The sequence below is a fragment of the Brachyhypopomus gauderio genome, chromosome 3, assembly GCF_052324685.1.
Source record: "Brachyhypopomus gauderio isolate BG-103 chromosome 3, BGAUD_0.2, whole genome shotgun sequence".
Classification (NCBI taxonomy): domain Eukaryota; kingdom Metazoa; phylum Chordata; class Actinopteri; order Gymnotiformes; family Hypopomidae; genus Brachyhypopomus; species Brachyhypopomus gauderio.
In genome coordinates, this window is record NC_135213.1 from 4,401,039 (window position 1) to 4,423,217 (window position 22,179).

General features: G+C 49.2%; 2 protein-coding genes across 3 annotated transcripts in view; both read right to left on the reverse strand.

Moving 5' to 3' along the window:
* cemip2 (cell migration inducing hyaluronidase 2) overlaps positions 1-7,826 on the reverse strand; it is a 27,725-nt gene extending 19,899 nt beyond the window's left edge. The window contains exons 1-4 of one of the 2 annotated variants that reach the window (XM_076999014.1): positions 7,594-7,822; positions 5,244-5,577; positions 4,795-4,935; positions 3,766-4,333 (exon numbers count right to left, since the gene is read on the reverse strand). In XM_076999014.1, coding sequence (XP_076855129.1) covers positions 3,766-4,333; positions 4,795-4,935; positions 5,244-5,556 — 1,022 coding nt within the window. In that variant the 5' untranslated portion in view covers positions 5,557-5,577; positions 7,594-7,822. Of the gene's footprint in view, positions 1-3,765; positions 4,334-4,794; positions 4,936-5,243; positions 5,578-7,593 lie in introns of both variants that reach the window. The other variant, XM_076999015.1, reaches the window with a different exon arrangement.
* Positions 7,827-10,393: 2,567 nt separating this feature from the next.
* Positions 10,394-22,050, reverse strand: abhd17b (abhydrolase domain containing 17B, depalmitoylase). Its single transcript, XM_076999026.1, has 4 exons — positions 21,778-22,050; positions 20,032-20,508; positions 12,489-12,668; positions 10,394-12,255 (listed from the first exon to the last, which is right to left on the reverse strand). The coding sequence occupies exons 2-4, from the start codon at positions 20,496-20,498 to the stop codon at positions 12,036-12,038; spliced, it is 867 nt and encodes a 288-aa protein (XP_076855141.1). The 5' UTR covers positions 20,499-20,508; positions 21,778-22,050; the 3' UTR covers positions 10,394-12,035.
* Between the last annotated feature and the right edge of the window lie 129 nt (positions 22,051-22,179).

Here is a 22,179-nt window from a genome sequence, read left to right on the forward strand (position 1 = left end):
TGTACGCTGCTTTAACCATCTCATACCCCCAGACGGGTCCTCCTCCAACCGTTCTGCACTTTCTGTAGTTTGCTTGGGCTACAACAGACATGAGAACTAGCGACCTGATCATGTGGCAGTAAAGAATTCTGAAGCCGTGGAGGCAGGAGTCCTCTAGGAAAATCATAAAAAGCTACGGACAGCCTGCCGTGAGGGTTGCGTAACAAAGCCGTTTGGAGGGTAAGAACGCTCGCTGCTTGTTTGAGCAGGAAATCTGAGCTTTCAAACGTCCCACCAACGGATCTTTGGGATTTTTTAGGTTACATATGGTTCACACATGTTATTTCTTAGGTCTAATTTCCTCCAGTGCTGTCTAATAATAACAAGGCATTGTCTCTCTCTCTCTCCCTCTCTCTCTCTCCCTCGTCTTCAGCAGGCTGAGAACTCGAGCCAGAGACCAAAAACGAACAGTGACTCAGTGCTTTTCTGTCACTGGATGAAGGAAGAAAGGAGGAGGAGGAGGAGGAGGAGGAGGCGTGCAGGAGAAGGCAGGCCCCCCGTGTGTTTTACGGGCTAGTGAAACGGCCGCCGACACTTCACCGAGCTGCTGGTTTTGGCGCTACTGCTGCGGGGACGTGTTAGACGCCCCCCTGGACGGGCTCCACGTCCGCCGAGCCTCCGCCGGGCCGGAGACCTCGCGTTCAGCCACGTTCTGGAGAGCCCCAAACCTGCAGGTCTCCAGAACTTTGGGGAAAAAATAAAGTTCTGGCTCTCCCTCAGAGTCACGGGACATTTATCGCTCCTTCTCCACCAATAACCTGATCGGAGCCAACGGCAGCCTAGATTGTTGTCTGAACGATGTCTCATCTCGAACCTCGGGGAAAGCAGGGGAAGGGGTCGCAACTAAACAAAACCGTTTACTGGGAAAAAAGGCTAGTTGGATAAGGATCCATGGCAACAGCTGTCTTCGACCACGCCCACTGAGACATTAACACAAAGTGGGCCTGTGAGAGAGGGGGGAGGGGTGCTGTGGTGGGATTATGGGGAGGGGTCCTGTTTAACGGGTGTGGCGGAGGGTCAAAAAGGTCGTCTGCATGCCTCTCACCGCACGGGGTCAGGTTCGAACCCCAAAAGGTCAAAGTGCGACCCCTTTGCTAGTAGACCCTGGAGAAAAGACCACCTGTTGTTAGAGAGTGTTAAAGGGCCAGTCGTGCGAACGTTCACCGAGATCACACGCAGTCCTGCGGGGAGGATTGCCTTGGCTCGCACATGCTAACCCTTTTTTGCACACGAATATTCCAGCGTGTTCTGTGCTGCCGGGTCAGTCTGTATCCTCCTTTAAAAGAAGAAGAGCAAAGTGCGCAGGAGACGAGGGGTTGTGTTCGCGTTTGTTTTATCCACCCCCGTGGCACTGATGTTGGGGCCCCGACAGGGCTGCAGGCGTGTGTGTGTGCTCATGTTGTCGCTGGGGGCAGCTGAACACACGGTGCCAAGTGTGTGTGTGTGTGTGTGTGTGTGTGTGTGTGTGGGGGAGGTGGGGACGTCCCAATAGGCCTTGATACAGGAGAGCTAGGATGGCAAGAGAAGTGTGTGTGTGTGTGTGTGTGTGTGTGTGTGTGTGTGTGTGTGTGTGTGGAGGAGGAGAAAGGAAATCGGAAAGAGTTATATGGTGTATGTGTGCATGTGTGAGGAAGAGAAAGGAGATCAGAGAGATGTGAGTGATGTATGTGTGTGGGGTGTGTGTGTGGGTGAGAGAGAGAGAGAGAGAGAGAGAGAGAGAGAATACATTTTGGTCTTGGGTCCATGTCTGTACCTATATGCATCACTAGCTCGTAAGGTTTCCTGTTCATCACTCCTCATAGTGTGTAACATCCTGGATCGGCTTCCTGATGCTCAGAGACGGCAAACCACAGTCGCCCTCAACACTGCCACACAGACCCACACAGCCCCCCTCAACACTGCCACACAGACCCACACGCCCCCCCTCAACACTGCCACACAGACCCACACGGCCCCCCTCAACACTGCCACACAGACCCACACGGCCCCCCTCAACACTGCCACACAGACCCACACACCCCCCTCAACACTGCCACACAGACCCACACGGCCCCCCTCAACACTGCCACACAGACCCACACACCCCCCCCCCCCTCAACACTGCCACACAGACCCACACGGCCCCCCTCAACACTGCCACACAGACCCACACCCCCCCCCCCTCAACACTGCCACACAGACCCACACGGCCCCCCTCAACACTGCCACACAGACCCACACGGCCCCCATTAACACAGACCCACACACCGCCCCCTCCCCCACTACCAAACTGCTGCACTTCCGGACACGTTGCCACTGACACTTCTCAGGAGTGCATTCCATCAGATGCATAATTAAAAACCAGTAGCTTCTGGTGAGTGTCTTAACTGTCCCCGCTCACACCACTCTTTCTGTCCCCGCTCACACCACTCTTTCTGTCCCCGCTCACACCACTCTTTCTGTCCCCGCTCACACCACTCTTTCTGTCCCCGCTCACACCACTCTTTCTGTCCCCGCTCACACCACTCTTTCTGTCCCCGCTCACACCACTCTTTCTGTCCCGCCGAAGACACCAAACCTACTGAAACTGCTTCTTTCCAGCACAAATCCTGGAAACATTGGCTAACCTTCCAGCGAAGGTTTTCTTACAGGAATACGGACGTCAGAAACACCGGGTGGGGGGGGGGGGTTGAGGGGGGTTGGCTTCTCGGGAGTGTTTTCCCTGGAACACACACACCCGGGTTGAAAGGGGAGGTGTGAAGATGGAGAGGAATTCAGTGCGACACAGAGGAACTAACGAAACCTTGCAAACACTGAGGCAGCTACGGTGTACAGCTCAAAATGTTCCATATTGGGAGCCCTGGCACTGCGAGTGTGTGTGTGTGTGTGTGTTGCCATTGGTTGCCATCTTTGACCTTGTGAGCATTTAACATGTAGCATGTACCGCTTACACACCCAGATAGCCACGACCCAGCGGGAATGAGTCAGACTCTTCTGCGATTCGTGGAAAACGCGATTCTTTCTGGCTTCTGATCAAATGTGACTTGCAAGGCGTAGTCTGATTTCCCCTGCTACTGTTCCACCGAAGTCAACAGAACAGCTTGCACAAACGTGTCGGAGCACAGAGATTTCTGCATCAACACCAGGAAAGATCTCTGTAAGTGCTCCTGTCAGTCTCACTCTACTAAAGCTATGGATGCATTCTAGATAAGTCTAGATCAATTTCTAAAATGGTTTTAGAGATTACATGAGATTATTAGATCCCCATTTGCCCAATTTTAATATGCATATACTCATCTATGCATATGTGCATCTATTCATATATGAATCTATGCATTTAAGCATATGTGCATCTGTGCATAACAGTTTATGCTGCCTTTGCATGTCTTTGAGATTGTCCCTGAACAGTGCAGATCAGATGACTGGGTCTGACAAGCTGTCAAATTCTGCACTTTCAAAGTAACAATTAGCTCTACTTGTACCAGGATTACAAACTACTTCTTCAGCATGTATCTGTATCCGAGATGTGTGTGTGGGGGGGGAGGATCAGCAGAATCTCGGGTAGTCTTCAGAAGATATTCAGGCACCGCACTGCACATGGATGATTCATCTAACCCCAGATTAATAAATACAAATGGAAAATTATATCCGATTTAAATAAAATCCACAACAATCAACAACCAAAACAAAGTGGTGTAAACACTTTCTGTGTACACCTGAATTTGAGACCATTAGCTGCATGCGTACCTGAATTTTAGATCGTTAACGTAGGTGCTGCCCAGGACGTTCTGGATGGTTGTCTTGGTCTCCCCGAGGAGACTCTTGACAGCGGAGTCGCCCACGGCGAGCGCCACGACGCGCCCGGGCGGGAGGGATTGCAGCAGCTGCCCGAGGCGGAGACTGTCGTCGGGCACCTCGTGGGTGTCGAAGCGCTCGGCGTGCAGCAGGCCGCCCGTGTCCTGGTCCACCACGCGCAGGTTGATGCCGCGGCTGAAGTTCCTCTGGAAGGTGTAGGAGCCCGCCGGCAGGCCCGAGGCGGGGAGCGTGCGCGTCAGGAACGTCCAGGAGTGCCGGCGGGACCCGTGGAGCTCCAGCGTGCCGCCCGGCCGCACGCCTATGAACTTCCTTCCGAATCCCGGCACGTCTGCCACGCCCGCGTCGTCCGAGCGGCCCACCAGCGTCACGGTGGCCCGGGAGCGGTAGCGGCACTCCGGGCCACCGATGCGGAGGGCACCGCCGTCCTCGATGAGCACGTACCGTGTCCGCAGGGTGATGTTCTTAGAGCCGTCCTTGTTATCGGCGAAGACCACCAGCCCTGAGGAGCATCGCATAAGAGCTCCGTCAGGATTCTCACTCCACGTCACAGACTTCTAACGACTAAAAAGCTGAATCTCCATGATTTATAATGAACAGAACAACAAGCTGCCTTTGTTAAATCAAATAACCATAACAACCAGTCACACAGTACAGGAAGTGCTTGAAAATATAACACCGGGATAAATGGCGACTAAATTTGGCAACTGTAATATGATTTACATTATAATATGGCTGTAAAATTTCAATTTCTTACAGAAGAAATCTATATTTTGTTCTTTTTTTCCCCACTAACAGCACTGCTCATCTGTTGGACATCACGCTCCAAACTCAATGCTGATAAAAGTAAGGCATCACCAACCAACTCATTCTCCCATAACTGGTGTGTCCCTACACTGACACCGACTGTACCCCCCCCCCCCCCCCCCCCCCCCATCACTCGTCCCCACGTTCGGGCTTCACCTCCGGACTGGATGGTGAGAGAGTAGAGGGTGGTGGAGGACACCAGACGGAGCCGCTCTCCGCGCCGCACCACCGCAGCCTTCCGGGGATCCAGCCCTGGCTTCCAGTCTCTCAGCGTCTGGTCGTGATCCGGACAGTTCTCTACAACAGAACCACACCTGCCATTACCGGATGAATGAAAAGACGCACTAGGAGATCATGACAGACTGCTGGAGGAGGAGGAGGAGGAGGGTGATTAAGAGCTTCATCAAACTGCTTCAGGACTGTGTGGGAACAGGGATTGAGCTACTCTCGTTGAGATTGGCAGGGATTCACAAAGAGATTATTGAGTGTTTGTGAAAGCAATGAAAAGAGTGAGCCCACACACACACACACACACACACACACACACACACACACACACACACACACACACACACACACACACACACACACACACACACACTCACCGTCTAGGACATCTCCAGATGTAAGGCTGAGGATGAGGATTAGGGTGAGGAAGAAAGCTCCGAGGAAGACTCCGGTGCAAATATAAGTGTTCTTCCTCTGCTTGTTCTGAGCACGCTCCCGCCTGACCCTAACCTCGGACGGGTGGAGGGGTGGAGGGCGTGTAGGGGGCGGAGCCAGAGGCTTCAATGGTGGTGGGGGCGGAGCCTTGGTAGGAGTCGGGGATCGAACGGGTGCCACCCTGGCAGGAACGTAGCCCGCAGACCCATTGGCCGGAGCCACAAACACAGGAAGGTGGCCATTGTTCATCTGCATGGTACGACCGGGTGCCGCTTTCTGCAGGACGAAGAAATAAAAGAGACGCGACGTCTCCGTTCAGAAAACTCAAAATGTCATCACGGGAAGTGTGGCTGCAGTTGCAAGCGTCCACTTTCACAAGCGCCATCCGTGCAGAAGCACACGCCACTCTAGCGCGATGCAGCTGGGAGCTCGGTCAGCCGCTACGCCATGTGTGTGCGTTGCGGTGTGGGACTCTTGTGGGTTTTCACATTTTCAAGGTATTTACACAAACACATGGCACCAATTTAGAAAAATGCGCACACACTCAAAGTCAGAGAGAGAGAGACAGAGAGACAGAGACGAGGCCACATTCTCAAGCCAAAAAGAATGAACCCTAATGTCCTAAAACTCTGTTCATAAACACACCAACTCCAAGACTAATGTCTTTCACAGTGAGCATCTGAACCCATCATACAGTAGGCCAAACTGTCCTGACTTGTTTACCAAAAAGATTGAGACTTCTTCTAGGGCTTCAGTCCAGAACAGCAGTTGTTCGGTGAAACAGTGTGGAACTCCAAACTTTCCAAGCAGTGGTGCAGTACTGCCACAGAAAACCCCACTGCTCCCGGGGACACGTAGCAGGGCTGGGCCGTGGCTAACCCCCCGTATGGGCGCACGCCCGCGGCTCAGAAAGCCCCGTCCCAGGGACTGTCACTCCGCCTGAAGCTGGGACAGCGGGGGGGGGGGGGGGGGGGGGGGGGGGTAAATGAGTGCCAGGCGACCCAGTCCGGGGAGGGTGGAGAAGGTTGGGGGTCTGCTGCAGCCTCTCTTCACAAATCAACGGGTCTCATTGTCAGCTGAGCTGACGTGGAGAAGCTCTGCCTCGGGGTAGATGGCCCTCTTGGGGCAGATGGCCTTTAACGATGCCACAGGAGGGACCAGAGGCTTCTGTCTGCATCTGGCTACCAAACCTGGACTCTGACTTCCGGACTGGATTAAAACGTAGTGTCTGGAGCTGAAGGAGTCGATTTGAGACGTCTGGAAAAATCCAGACAGCATCAGGCTAGAGAAGTTTAATCTGAGCACCATTAGAGGTGACTCATAGATACGCTGAAAGGGTTTGGTGTCATTCTGACAGATTCATGCATTTCAGAGCATTTTCAAATCAGTACGTAATTGTGTGCTTTAACGGTGAATAAAAGGAGTCTACTTTTCACTCAGTCACTGAAATTCAACTATTGAGAACATTTCTGTGTTTAAAGCCACTATGTCTGGTAGGCATTACAATTCCTTCAGTAAAAGTAACAGAAACTGAAAAACTGGCAGTGTCTTTTCATATTTATATAAGAAATATATATATATATATATATATATATATATATATATATATATATATATATATATATATATACACACACACACACACATACATACATACACAAGCTGTTAGCAGACCCAGTCTTCTGTACCAGGCAGCCCAGGTGTTATGGTGAATTAAACTGCTATAGCAAGGCTTACTGTTCATGTATTCATCACCAATTACACTTTACGATTTGTTCTGTCTGTAATTCTGATTAGACTTTTCTTCTTCAAGTCCGTTATACGAACACAGACCAACATTTTAATACCAAAAGTGTAAACGACGACGCCAGATGCCAAAAAAGTGTCTATTTGGTGAATATACAGACAGCTGAGCCCGTCATATTTCATACATCTCGCTCCACAAATAACACCACACCACACGTTTGAAGTGGACAAAGTCGCTTTAACGGTTGACAGTGACATGAATACGGACACACACCATCACGAATACATGATATATCTGCGGGTCGAGGAAGACCACCAGAGTTACAACAGTTACAACAGCCCGCTCAGCGCTCCAAACTGGGAAAACTTTAACTTTAATTAACCCGGCCGTTCCCTGTGAAACTCCACTCTTGTTTTTCGTGGCTAAAACGCTCTTTTGACCCGGACATTTCCCTCAGAAGCGCGGACACTGGTGTTTCTCCTCGGGGTTTTACCGCCGCGGTCCCTCGCTGGCGTCTCACGGTAAACGGCGGCGGACGCGCTTACCCGTTCGTAGCACTACGCCGTTTTCTCGTCTGCCATTCGCTACTCCGCGCTGGCCAGTGGAAAAAGAGGACTATATTTTAATGACAAAAAGTACAGGAGAGGCTGCGTCCGGTGTACTTCACCCCCCAGAGCTTCTTCACATGGTTGTTGAATCCTGGAACGAACGAGCCCCGCACTAGGAGCGCCTCGGGGAGGAAGTGAAATTAGAGGCGCCGGAGCGCGCGCCGGAGCGCGAGGAGGGGCCTCGCGCCTCACACGTCACGCGCATGCTGGCGAGGTACGAGGACGGTGATGCGAAAGTGTTGAAAGGCTGAAAGAAGATTTGAAGGGACTTGAATCCATTTAAGGATTGTTTTTCATCGAGTGTCTTAAGAAGGAAACCTGTTAACACAAGCTTATTTTTCTTCTAATTTTCAGAGAAGGCGCTTTCATAGGTCTACTGCGGATTGTGTTTTAGTCAATAGGCCTACAATAAAACGTATTGTTATTAAATTGCATTCAGAGCTATGTGACAATTATAAATGTTCCAGAGCTATGAACGATTATATCGAACATATCTAAGAAATCCAAAACGGGTTTTTTTTTTTACACATTTTTTACACATTCAGATCCTTATAAAGATCAAAGGTCTGTTCAAAGGTCAACAGCTCCAGGCTGATGAACGGAGCCCTCTGACCTATGGTCATAGATATTTGACTGGAAAACGTAAAGAGTTCACATATCAACAACATCTAATGCTGTTGACAAGTTGACTTATAGCCTGCTGAGTCATGGCATCCCACTCTTCTTGAAGGGCCCTCAGGTCATTGGGGTTCTGGGGTACAGAGTTGAGCCTCTATACAACTCGGCTGATTCCATAGCTTTCTTATGGGATCCAGGTCTGGAGAAAGAGCAGGGCCGCTCCTTTAGAACCCCAGTCCTCCAACAGCCGTTCCCTAACGATGCGATCTCAATGAGCTGAAGCATTGTAATCCATGAGGAGGACATTATTGTAGCACCACCACAGACACCACATCTCCAACATCATTGGTGGCCATCATTCCCGCTCAGCATGAATTTGACTTTCATCAGTTTCCAGCACTGATGTCCACTGGTCCTTCATCCAGCAGAAATACACCCTGGATCATGCAAGACGATGACACCAGTGCCTGGTGGTGTGGTCAGGTACACTCGCAGGTCATCTAGCACACAGACCACTCTGATCTGAATGGTTTTGAATGGTCTGACACGATACTTGGGTGACTCTCGCCTCCGTTAAATGTGCCTGGATCCGCAGGGCTCTGTTCACAATGAAGCATCATCAGTGTGGGACGTGGCCAAAGGACGTTCACTTCTGCGCCTGTCTGTGACTCTTCCAGTCTCTCTGTATCTCTGTTGCAACCTGCTGATGACACACTGTGTCGCTCCAAGCTCAGCGGTCACTTCTATCTGTCAATATCCTGCTTGAAGCTTCGCAATGGCAAGGTACAGTTGATCAATTATTAGGGGTCATCTTGGTCTTCACCCAAAAGCCAAAGATCCCTTTTTTTAATTTATAACTTTTTGTGGTGAATGTATGTCAAGTTCAGTCCATTAGAGGCAACACTGTATTTTTATGTTATGTGGCCACTTCAATGCCCTAAGACAAAAAAGAAAAATTGATGTCTATTCTTGGCCATATTTATTGTTTTAGACTGACCACAGGAGGGCACCATACTGTTACTTTTCATACCTTGACGGCATTTCTGCACAGCACTGGTTATATACAGTAATAGGGTTAATTGGTCTAGATGGTAATGACCACTAACAGTGGTGGTTTGGACTTATCGGTAGACTGGCAAGATATCTGAAAAAAAAAATTCCAAATGAAATTTAAAATATTGTGCAAAACAACTGTTTTCTTTACTTTATGTTGTTTTTCAGACCACCTCTGTGATAAAATATTCCAAATCTACAGCAGTTTATATATAGTGGTCGGACAAAACATGCCAGTACGTGTACAGCTTTCTTTACGGTGTATTGCATCCCAAAATACAACATGACCTTTCTCAATATTCTGTGTCTCAGTGTGGTACAGTATTGGTCAAAGTCATAATGGATATTGAACTGTATAATCCTATATGTGTAGTATGCAGTGTACAGTTTATACTAGTGTAGTATGTAGTGCTAGTATGCCAGGTCAAATACAGCCCAGGAACAGCCCAAGACATCTAGTAATGGGTACTAGTCAACATTTTTTTGAAAGCTATTCATAAATTATTTTTGGAGAATATCAAAAACACTGGCTTGAGTGATGCACTTCTTAAAAATAAACAAACATTTCTGAATCTTGCCTGTGAAATGTTCCGGTTTTATCAGCAGAAAATTAAGTATCTGTTCAAGAACATCCTGCTCCTTTGTTTATGCTGTGCGTTTCGAACACTCAGGTCAGGAGGCACCGTCTCTGCTCCGTGTCTGGGCACGTCAGCCTGGTCACGTCATTATGGGCCAGGGACTTCACGAAGACATGCTAATTACAAGTTAGCGAGGCCCAAGTGAAGAGATGCTCCTCGGGTTAGTCACAGGTCCTTATCAACAGCAGGAAAAGAAGCACAAGTCTCCTGCACTTACATGCAAACAACGAATCAAACACAACAAAGGACTGTTTCTTCTTCCATGGCATTTAGAACCTCTTATAATGTTTTATTATAACTATAGTTAGGAGCATCAGAACACACATCATGACAGTTTAAAAAAAAAAAAAGAAAAAAAAAGAAAAAAAAAGACCCCCCCCCCCCCCCCCCCCCCCCCCAAAAAAAGCTAAGAAAGAGTAAAAAAACAAAAACCCAAAAATGTAACATTAGTTCAGGACAAACACTTTCTCTGACTTTTTCATCATAATCATTTCAATTTATTAGCAATAACCTGCATTGATACCATTTTAAGAATACAGCTACTAAAAAATTACCATACAAACAAATAATATTTACAAAGTGTAATAAGACAACAGTCATTTGTTATAATCGGAGATATAGGGAGAGGTCTTTTAACTTCATCTATAGATATCTTCAAGCATGTCCACCCATAATTATATGAACAGTCGGGTATCATCTGATGGTATGTTTCAGGCAACAGGCAACAAAGGTCACCATGGGCTACTATCACCATGGGCTACTATCAGTCGTGGTCAGCAACAGCCCACAGAAACACATCACTGATTTTATGGCAATCCCACACCTCCAACCAATCTGGGGCGGGGCCCTGATAATACAGGTACTCAGGTGAGGCTCCTCCCCTTTCAAAATGAGCTGAAATCAAAAATCGGAGAAGATGAGATGAAATGATCCCGTACACTGTAACCCTGGTCACAGCTGTGCACGTGGTCAAAATAAGATGACAAACCATCAAGAAAGTGCAAAACGCGTGTACAGATCAGTGGCTTCCACCAGCAGGCTCATCACAGGAGCTACTGGATCCAGCTTACTGGAACCAGCAGCATGGACCTGGAGGTTCTGGAGTACCCTGGCAGACACCACGGCGGAGGCTAGGAGGACGCGCTCTGTTCTCGCGAGACGCCAGTGTGACGTGCCGATTATTCCAAAGAGAACCAATCTTTAGACAGGACATGGAGACTGCGTGTTGGGTCTTGCTGTCCAGGATGAGTTTATTCACCCCTCAAAGATCTGCAACGGTAAACTAAGAAATGAAGAACCCAGAAAAGAAAAAGACAACTGATGGGAGCTGATGGGCTGGTGAGCACACACACGTGAACACATGAACGACCTGCCGAAAGACTCCGGGCAGGCGTCCTGACGGCGAGCACACGTGTTTGAACAGGAGACGTCCTGACAGCCGTCCCCCAGCAGACGTCCTGACAGCCGTCCCCCAGCAGACGTCCTGACAGCCGTCCCCCAGCAGACGTCCTGACAGCCGTCCCCCAGCAGACGTCCTGACAGCCGTCCCCCAGCAGACGTCCTGACAGCCGTCCCCCAGCAGACGTCCTACGCTGAAGGTGTTTCTGGGGTGAACACTTGGCATGGCTCTTATAAAGACTGTGTGCAGGTCCCGGGTCGGTCGGTCCATTCACGCACCCACCCGGACCCCTCTGGGTGGAGCACGTGGAGAAACGTAAAGTCTAAAAGGAGTCATAATTGATGTCGGCGTGTCCGAGTGGTTAGGGCTTGGTGTGAGCAGCAACATTCATTTCAACACGCACACGCGCGCGCGCACACACACACACACACACACACACACACACACACACACACACACACACACACACACACACACACACACACACACACACCTCCCCCTCAAAAGGCAGCGTTTGTTTCCTCCGCCCCTTACCCCCCCCCCCAACACATCAAGGCCTAAAAGCCAAAGCAAACGCTGCTGTTGTCAAAAAGGGGGAGGCGCCAGAGGTATGAGCGGTGGGCGTGGCCAGGAGCATGGCCGCCCACGCCTCTCCGCCCCCACGCTCCAGCTCACAGGTTGACGAGCTCATGAGCCACAAACTGCTTGAGGCGCTCCAGGTACTGTCCGTACAGCTCCACGTCGTTGTGCCCGGCGCCCTCCACCCAGAGTGGCTCCACGGGCCGCTGGCACCGCTCGTACAGAGCCAGGCCGTGCGAGAAGTCGATCACCTCGTCCTCCGTGCCGTGGATCAGCAGCACCGGCGAAGTCACCTTTGAGATCTTGTCGATGCTGCGGGAAAGGAAAAATTATTAAACAACCTACAAGTGCGAGAACGCGAACGCGAACACACACAGCTAAGACTGAGCAGTGGGTGTGAACCTCTGCCAATGGCCCGGCTACACGAACACTGCATGCGGACCCGTGCCGAATTTAGGCGTCCACTTTCGTGACGCGAAAGAACAACGTACGGAAAGAGATTAGAGAGAGAGAGAGAGAGAGAGAGAGAGAGAGAGACCACTCACTTGGGGAAGGCGTCAAAGCAGTAAGTCTTCTTGGTGTCGGGGAAGGCCACCCTCATGCCCGAGGTGAGGGGTGAGTGGAGAACCACGGCTGCGCTCTCGTACCGTGACGCCAGGTCCACAGAGGGCACCGTGCCGATGCTCTGACCATACACGATCACGTTCTCCGGTCTGATGCCATACCTGGGACGAAACACATTTAATCATCACACACGCACACTCCGACGTCATCATGTCTGCATTCATCCCACACACTGGAGTCATGCTTCACTAGATCCATGACACACAGGCAATCAACACACGCTTGTACCTACACCTCAAGACACATGGCCCAAGCCAGCTGTATGCCAGAGGTCGCTGGGGTCATGAGTAGGAGTAGGACTAGCCATGTGCTTCTGGAGCTCCAAGCACAGGGTTTTTGTATTTACACATTTTTAACAACGTTAACATTAACGTGATTCCAACGAAGTTATATTAATATTGTTTCATGCCTATATTTTAAACAACATTTAAAAAAATATTACATCCCTTCATCGGTTTGTTTACAGAGAAATACGTTTTGTTATTATGCTTGATTATGTGGACGGCAATTTATAGAACAATCATAAACTTAAACTGCTATTGTGATATTTGTCGTAAAAATTGCATTTAGTTATGTCCACAAAATCCCTTTCAGCCCTACAGTAATGTATGAAACAGGGACGTATGAAATTGTAAAAGGCTGTGATTTAGAGTGGTCCATTTGGAAATGCACCTTGAGTACTCGATTTCATTACTGATTTGAATCACTCACTCCCAATACTCTTTAGCTAATGAGCACTCTCCGAGATCAGGGCAGTTTGGGTCAGCGCCGACCAGCCGAGGAGGTCCAGACAGTCCTGCATCCGGCTGCTCTACGCGAAAATGCAGCATTCGCGTGTGCCACATTAGAACAGATGACGTTGCGACGTTTTTCTGCGTAATCGTTCTTTCGCGATTACGTTTTTCCATATCCCGTTTTTTTTTTTTTTAGAAATTATATCGGTTTCACGGTATTTGACGGGTTTTCCCCCCATGCATGATGTGTTAACAGCACTGATTATGAAAAGAGTTACTGCAGTTAGAAAAATGTCTCCATTCAAGTATTACATGTAATACAGATTTGCATGGCCCCACATGATCAGTTTTCAAATGGTAGCACTAAAGTAGTGAATGAATCACATTCAACCTTGTATTTAAAACATTTTTCCGACAGCATCAATACTGTAGGTTTATACAACTTATGTGAACCAGCTACACATAATATTATAAATTGCACACCAGTTTCTTAATTACAAATAAGAGGTATTTAGACATAAAGTAGACAGGGCTGTTTATCAATGGGACTTTTCAGTACAATACAACCAAATGTCTTACCTTTAAATAACATAATATTTAGACAAAATTACAGCGGTCGAATACTGGGGAGACGGTACCATCTATTTTCTAATGTGATAAAAAGCGAATTATTTCGAATCATTTTGACCATATGTGTATTTGTATAAATATGTAACTTAATTAAGCTGAAGGTGCTGAAAAATATTGAAATGGACCTTGAAAGTGCCGTACAAGTGCTTGAATTCCACCTTGTAATGTTGTATGAACCCTGCAAACATAACTGCAAACATAGCTCTTCAGCAAAACACAGCGCTGAAGAGCGGCATGCGCAAAGTACAAAAATTCGAGAGGTGCGCGAGCTCGCGACGCGACCTTCGCGTCAAGTTTTAAGCAGCTTTATGGGTGGTGCAGCAGATTGATCTCGTTAGCACCAGCCACGGCAACTTTTGCTCGACAGTATTTGCATTAAGTGACTGTGTTTGGTCCAGGTCCGACCTTTAAAACCCTATGTACTTCCTGACAACAGACACGGTTCCTTTCTTTGGCAAAAGTTCCTTTTTTACTTCAATGTTTGGGAGAATTTGTGGTTCAGAACATCCCTCGTTTTCAGCAAGCTAGATTCGCGCTCTGTTGCATGTGTGCTTAGCGGCGCAGCAATAAAAAGTGTCCATTGAGAAACAATTAACGACCGTACTGTGTTCCGGACATGTGAAGGCTATTTAAAACGGTGCGGCCGGTATGTGAAAAATTCTTACGATAACAAAAATAAACACCGGTTTTCGGTGCAAACCGGTATACCGCCCAGCACTAGCTGGGAGAGAGGCGGTAAAGCAAAGAGAGGTCGACGGCTTGACCTGTAGGTCAGAGGTCATAGGACCCTTAAAGGACCAGGGTCAGCAGGAAGATACGGCGGGAGGACAGACATGAGTCCGCAGTGGAAAAGGGAGGAGCGTCTATCTGGAGCCAAGAGACCAGAAGCTGATGATGGGAATGAATAACCGTGTCTCTCCCACTAGGGAGCGCTGTGGAGGCCACATTCCGCTACTGATTAGCACGAACACGATCAGTCAGCTGACTCTACAGAAAAAGAAAAGTACAAATCTGATGAAGTGTGCCAGGCATTCAGAGACACAACACAGCAAAGAGATACAAGCAAAGAATAATGATTATTTACTCAATATAGCTGGGCAAAGCATATAGAATCATTATATGTGGAATACCCGGCATTGGTTAAATATTAAAGCAAATAGTCTCTAATGGTGTTTAAGGCCGAATTGGAGGAAGCAATGTATTTAAATGAAACAGGTAATGGCCCAGAATCCTGTTGGGAAAAGTGTTGAGAAGGATCTGAAAGAGACATGACTTGTATTTCGGGGCGAAGTTCTAAGAGAGTCACATGACACTAGAGAGTTTGAACAGAAGAACAAATCATGTTTTGCTTTGACAGTAAAGAGATTACACAAAAGGTTTCATTCAAGCTGGCCAAGCCCAAACACGCGGCCGCGCGTACCAGGCCAGCTCTACCCGTTCTCACACACACACACACACACACACACACGTCTTTAAACTTTCCTGGCGCCCTGGTGGTAGTAAACTCCTCACGCCCTGTCCTAAAACACCCAGTTCCGGCCATCTGTCCGCCCACAGTGGGAGCTACTGGGTCCATGTTTTGTGGGTGGGTTTATTTTTTTATTTGGCCATCCTGTGATGACCCCCCTCCCATTATGAACTCGCATGTAATTGCAGAAGGAAGCGCTGACATGTCGTCACGACACCACCAGGGACGTCTAGGGGAAGCCCAGTGCCGTATTCCTCCACAATCCCGTGTCTGTCTCTCTCAGGACCCGTCTCTGCATCTCTCTCTCTCCCTCCCTCCCTCTCCCTCCCTCTCCTTCCTTGCGTTTTGTTCACCCCAATATCAGTACAGTACAGCCAGTACAGCGAGTCAATTAAACCCTCACAAGAACAGTAATCCTGACGTCTATCCCTCTGATAAAGCATGTGCAATCCACATGTTAGAGTTGTAAAAAGACTGAATAAAACTGCTACCCAGAATCCTTTTCTGCACTTGTGATGGGTCAAAGTCAGCGCTATGTGCTTGCATCAGGAAGTTGTTCCTCACTTCCGGGGCGACACACCTCAAGGCTGCCACTAGGCCTGCCCCGACTGGGATCATGAGAGAAATCAGTTGCCAGGCAACCGGTCAATATTTGGACTTGCGGTATTGGTTTTGAGCACCTCCCCCGGCCCCGCCCATCCCCCAACCCATCAAGGCCGAACCACTCAACAGCAGACAGGAACTCAATTCCCCTACAGCGCTTTAAAAACAACAACAACAAAAAAACTCCTTATCTTTCCTGGTTGTAAAACACGTATCGAGTCTGGTCTCGCTACCGCTCGTCCTGTCAGGCCATTGTCGGGATAAAATTAAGTCTGTGCCCCTTCCTGTGGGACTTCACTGCCGCCTTCGTCATTGTCTCCTAGTGCATCGGCCCCTCATTGCGTTTCCGCCCCCCCCCCCCCATCCCGACCTCCCGTCTGCCCCCCCCCTCCTCGCTCACATTGTATTGCCTCAGTCTTCGTCCGCAGTGCCGCCTCCTTCCTCCTCTTCGTCATCCTCGCTGCGCCCCTCCCCCGCCTTCCCTCTCGCCTCCAGCGACTCGCCGTGGAGAAGCAGATGGGCCGGGCCCGATCCAGCCCACACTCCCAGCACCGCGCACGCCGGGCCGTAGGCACTTCTGCAGTGGTTCTCGTAGGGGTGTGTGAGTGCATGTGTGTTCATCTGCTTACTCATCACTGACTCAACTGGTCAGGTAGTGAGGCGTGTCCACCCTTCATGGAAAAGTGCGTACACGAGGATGCAAGTAAAACCAACAGCATTCCGGTAAACCAAACCTCAGTCGATAGCCGGGTTTGCTCCACTGTAGTTTGTAGGCATGCGTTTATTATTCAGCTCATTTATGACTTGCATGCTGCTAGCCAGGGCTTCCCGTTACTTACTGCCATGGTTTTTACGTGAGGGGCACGTCCCGCGCTTCACCTGCCGCTCTACTCCACGGCTCCCCCTGCAGGCCACGTTCATTAGACGGGAAAAAAAAACACAAGGAAGGCCCGGAGAGCCAGTGCTAGCGGCAACGGGCAGGTGGCGAACTGCCATCGCGCCAGGGAGCGTCATCGCGACGGCCACGAGTCCCGTCGATCGACGCTTCGACCATCACGGCTATTGGAAACGCGACAGACAGACAACGTTCGAATTGAGGGAGCGAGTTTGGGCCACCACCCCAGTCCCGGAACGGCCGGTAGCAGAACTGTGCAAGAACAAGTGCTGAATAAAATGGTGTCTGGCCAAGGAGGGAGGAAGCCAGAACAGCTTAGCCTACGTGCCAGCGAGGAGGCGTTGGAGTGAAGACGGGGGGAGCAAGAAACCCATACGGGCCAGAACCTGTTAGGAGAGGTAGAAGAGAGAGAAGACTCCGCGGGAGCAGAGAAAGAGCCCGTTGAGGGGAGGATATAGGCTGTTCAGAGAAGGGCTGCATGGCCGTCGCTGGTCAAAATGACGACGTCGTTTGTCAAATGTGGCCCAAGAGCGTCAGCTGCACACAATGACTGCCGAGGACACGCACACACATGCGTGTGTTTTAGCACTCACCCACACGTAGCGCAGACCCTGAGACAAAACACATAAGCTGCTGTCGCATAGACTTAAAGCATGCGAATGCTTCAGACACACACACACACACACACACACACACACAAAGCCTCTTTGTATCTTTGTTGCCACAACAACAGTGTGAACCCAAGCTCCATCAGAGAGCCAGTTTCATCAGTTCTCGTGACCCATAAGCAGATCCAAGACTCGCAAACGCAGCTATTTTGAGCAGAGAGTATATGAGAGTATGTGAGAGTATGTGCCAATGTGCCTTCTTACTCTTTCTGCAACCCAAACCTGCATGAGAGGAGTTACAAGGTTGGTCTCACTATTAACGCGGATGCTGGATTTATACACAGTCTTTATTAGGAACATTTTCTCAGACAGCATCGTATTGCCATGTAGTTCTGTTTACCTAATCTATGATGAGATCTGACCTAGTTTGTGCTGCACACTTCAAAAAACATTAACGCCTAAACAAAGCATCAAAAATAGAAACTACGGTAAAGGTATTGGGGGGGAGGGGCGAAGGGTGGGGGTGGGGCCTTGTGCACGTCTGTGGGAGATGATTAAAGCAGAGCCTGGAGCAGCAGAAACGTGACCTGCTAGCCCACGGCCGGGAGATTGCTCGAGGAGGTCCGGTCAGCCACCGCAGCAGACCGAGAGCAAAAGGGAACTCGATACAAGCTACAAACGTGGTATTAAAGTAGAGAGGTCAACGGAGCGATGGTCACGCGGAAATCAAGGAATTGGTCGAAGCACACAAACAAAGACGGCTAGAAGCAGACTACTGCTTTGCTTAAAGGGACACGTGTGCCTTGCACGCTCATGGGTTCCACGTGTCCGGGCGTTTTCTATCTCTTCGTATTCTACTGGAAACGTGAATGAAGGCTTTTTCGGTGATCAACTTTAAGCAGTTAGCTTGGCTAAACGTATTTGAACTTGTTAAAACGAATTGGATAAACAAACATATGACTACAACAGGAACTACTTTCTATAAAATATGGCCTCAGAGCATGAAAAAACCCAGCAGCCTCTAGTTGAGTAACATCTCAATTTTATCGATGGAGGAAGAGAGATACCACAATCTACAGGCTCGAACTTATTCCCGCTGTTAAAATGATTTTTGAAAACCCTACATTGACAAAAACAATCACGACTCTTCCGAGCCACACCTTTCAGCATGATTATGAGCATGACGATTGTTCTGTGTTAATGGGGAAATAAACACGTGGTTGAGCCCATGGTTCGTGCCCGAGATTGGAACTTGTACACGACAGGAAGCCCCACAAAACTGGTCTGCGCCGGGACGTACTCTGTCCACACCTGGCGTTAGCATGCGGGCCGGGTGATCAGATTACATGGCAGATGTAAACAGTCATGTGTTTTGGCATCTCCATGTTGAACCTGTGAACGGGTTGCTCTCTGTAGAAGCTGCACACATATTTACTTTGCCACTCTTTCGTATTTGTTCTCAGACACAGGTGGCCCATCGACTCTTCAGGTCAGGCGGTTCAATTCTCTTTGATCACGTGGTCTGTTATGACCACAAGGGAAAATGATGAGGACAGATGAAACGCCGGTTGGGCTGTCAGGGGTGCATGAAGACACTTCACCATTACCTTTCAATTAGAATAGTGGGAGATATGGGAAGAGCAGACTGCAGCTGCTTTTCTACTGGTTATATGGTCCTCCTAGATGAACGTGTCGTTTTTTCTCAAAACCCACCCATCTGATCCCTTTCTGGGCTGCCCCTGATGATCACTTTGAATTTAAACTTAAACACATCCGTTTCACACTGGGTAAAGAATATAAAATGTTCAGAAATATTGATACAGCTATGACTGTATTGATGAGTGTATTCACGATATTTTGCTTTATCGATATTTTGTGCCCATTCCTAGTTCACACTGCAGGTCTCACGTGGCCTGCTGTGTCTCCGAAAATGACTTGTGCGATCGTAGTGCAACACAACTATGGGATACGCTGTACCCCGTTCACACTTGTACTCAGTGCTCGCCACTTATGATCAACTTATGGACATATGGGGCACATGTTAATTGCGGTGATTTCCCTTTCATTTAACAGCGAAACAAACCTGAGGTTAGCGACCACACTCAGTCTTGATCCAAGGTCTTGCAGGCAGCAGCCGTGAGCATTGACCACCATACCAAAGAGCGATATCCGTCAGTCACAGCGGCAAAAACGCCCATTTTCATACCGCTCTTTATACACAGAAACTCTCAGCTAGGTGGGAGTAGTGGAGAATCAAACATAACCCATGTTGAGGAGCTATGAAAAACTGGCAACACACTGGCAAAAACAACAAAGCCAGAACCTCGGCCACATGTCTAAAACTACACTACCCATCATACCCCAATTCCAGCTCCTGGAGAACGTTCCCGCTCCCGACCTATTGCACCAGGCAGACGGCATTCGGAAGGTCCCACCGGTCCCGACAGCTGCCGTTCTGTAACCCGCTCTCTCGGTCCGACATTCTACCACCCCTGGGCCCGCTCCGACGACACAAACGCTCCTCACCTCGTGCGCAGGGCGTGCCAGGCCGCCTCCACGTCGGCGTACAGGTTCTTCTCGGAGGGCTTCCCCGAGCTGGCGCCGTAGCCCGAGTAGTCGTAGGAGAAGACGTTGCAGTTGATGCGCGAGCCCAGGCCGATGTAGAAGCTGCTCATCTGGCCGAGGTCCACCGCGTTGCCGTGGGAGAACAGCAGCGTGTAGCGCGCGTTGGGCGAGCAGCGCACGAACATGCAGGCGATGCGGTTGCCCCGGGACGTCCGCGTCATGAAGCACTCGATGGCGTCCTTCTCCCGGGACGAGTACTGCCAGTCGGCGCGCTCGGACAGGTGCAGCGTCCACCGCGAGCCGCTCTCGTCGCAGATCAGGGTGTAGGTGGGTTCCGGAGGCAGGAAGGCCAGCTTGGAGGCGATCTTGCTCGGGCAGGGCGGACAGCAGAACAGACAGCACAGCTCACTCAGGGACAAATGATTCATCCTAATATCACTGCCAGGGAGGAGGGGGAAAAACAATTAGAACAACGACTACAAACAACAGATTATCAATCGTGAGCTGCATTTCCTGCTCTGTATCTTTCATTTTCTTTCTTTCTGGAGGGCTTGTGAAACGCTGCCCCTCCCTTCTAAATTACTTTGGGACATAGGTTACGCAAGAAGGTTTGAGCAAATAAAGGCAGAGTCTTCCAATAGAGCAAAACAAACAACAAAAAAAAACTATTGGTGATGAAATTCCAGCTTTATTTCAAATGGTTTCGTTATCTGACCCAATACTGTACGAAACCATTTCGTAGACTCCAGTTCAGTGGTTGGTATTGGGAAGACTCATATAAACTTCCAATAACTCGGCATATCCAACGAGGAGGCAACGGGAACGTACAGTTAAGCTTTTGAACATCAATTTGAGGCTTAGACCTTCTGACCAGTTCAATTACTGGCATACAAATATCATACACCGCAATCATTTTTATCTAGATTGGCACTCCCGACAGTGTCCAAGTAGCTGACAGTAAGGAACATGCCCTGAGGACTATCCTGGCATGTCCACACACACACACACACACACACACACACACACACACACACACACACACACACACACACACACACACACACACACACACACTACGTGAGTCACACATGACGAACACCTTCATTAGCGTGAGTAAGATCTTCTACAGCGATAAGCGAGCCAGACCAAACCTAAAGTGAGCGATACAACTCTGAAAATTGGACTCATGGTCGATATTCATTCATTCTAGAAAAAAACCCTCTATAAAAACATTTTTTACACGATGGTTGACGTTTTCCAGACGCGTTATTATAAGCAGTCGTTCATTCACACGTACAATAGCCTCGTTCATTCCGAGCTCTCTCGGTATCGGTTTTGTGTATAATTGATCATCCACCATCATACTGGATATTTTAAACTTCACCCTTTAACCAAAATGTGTTACGAACAACAAGTACATAAACGACACTGTGTAGTATTGGCTTTTAAACAGTGTGTTTAACTACCTGGAAGTGACCGTAGACACCACGCTGTGTTTATTTTCAGTATCAATATCAGTATCAATAACTGGACCCGGAAATGGATCAAATAAACCCGTTTACACCCCAGAGAGAGAATATGTTCTAATACCGAGAAAACGAGACCGGGAGTATGGGCTCGTTAGTTTTGTCTACACACGTATGAAGATGCTGAATGAACACAATCACCGACCAACAGCCTCATTATTCAACTCACGGACTGAAATACCTTTATAAACACGCGCAGCTCCTGGTGTGGGGTCCAAACGACCCGTCCGGTTACCGAGAGAACCGAGAAATCCGCGGTCTCCGCCGTAGGAGCCGCTCCACTCCGTCCTCCAACCGGCCAAGGGCGACGGGCGCAGTCCGCATGTGGTCCGAACGACCGGAGATACAGAAACACGAGCCGAGACTGAGGAACACGGGCACAGTTCCGACTGAACGACTCGGCCGCCTGCGCCACCACCGAATATCACGGCACCGCAACCGGTTTATTATCTACGGGAGTACCGGACATGCGCGTCACCGAGAACTCGATTTACCGAGAAGACCGTAAGAGAAACGCACACGAATCGAGCGGCGTTTGAGTTTGATACGTGTTTACTATAGCAACGGCGACAAACGTTATTAT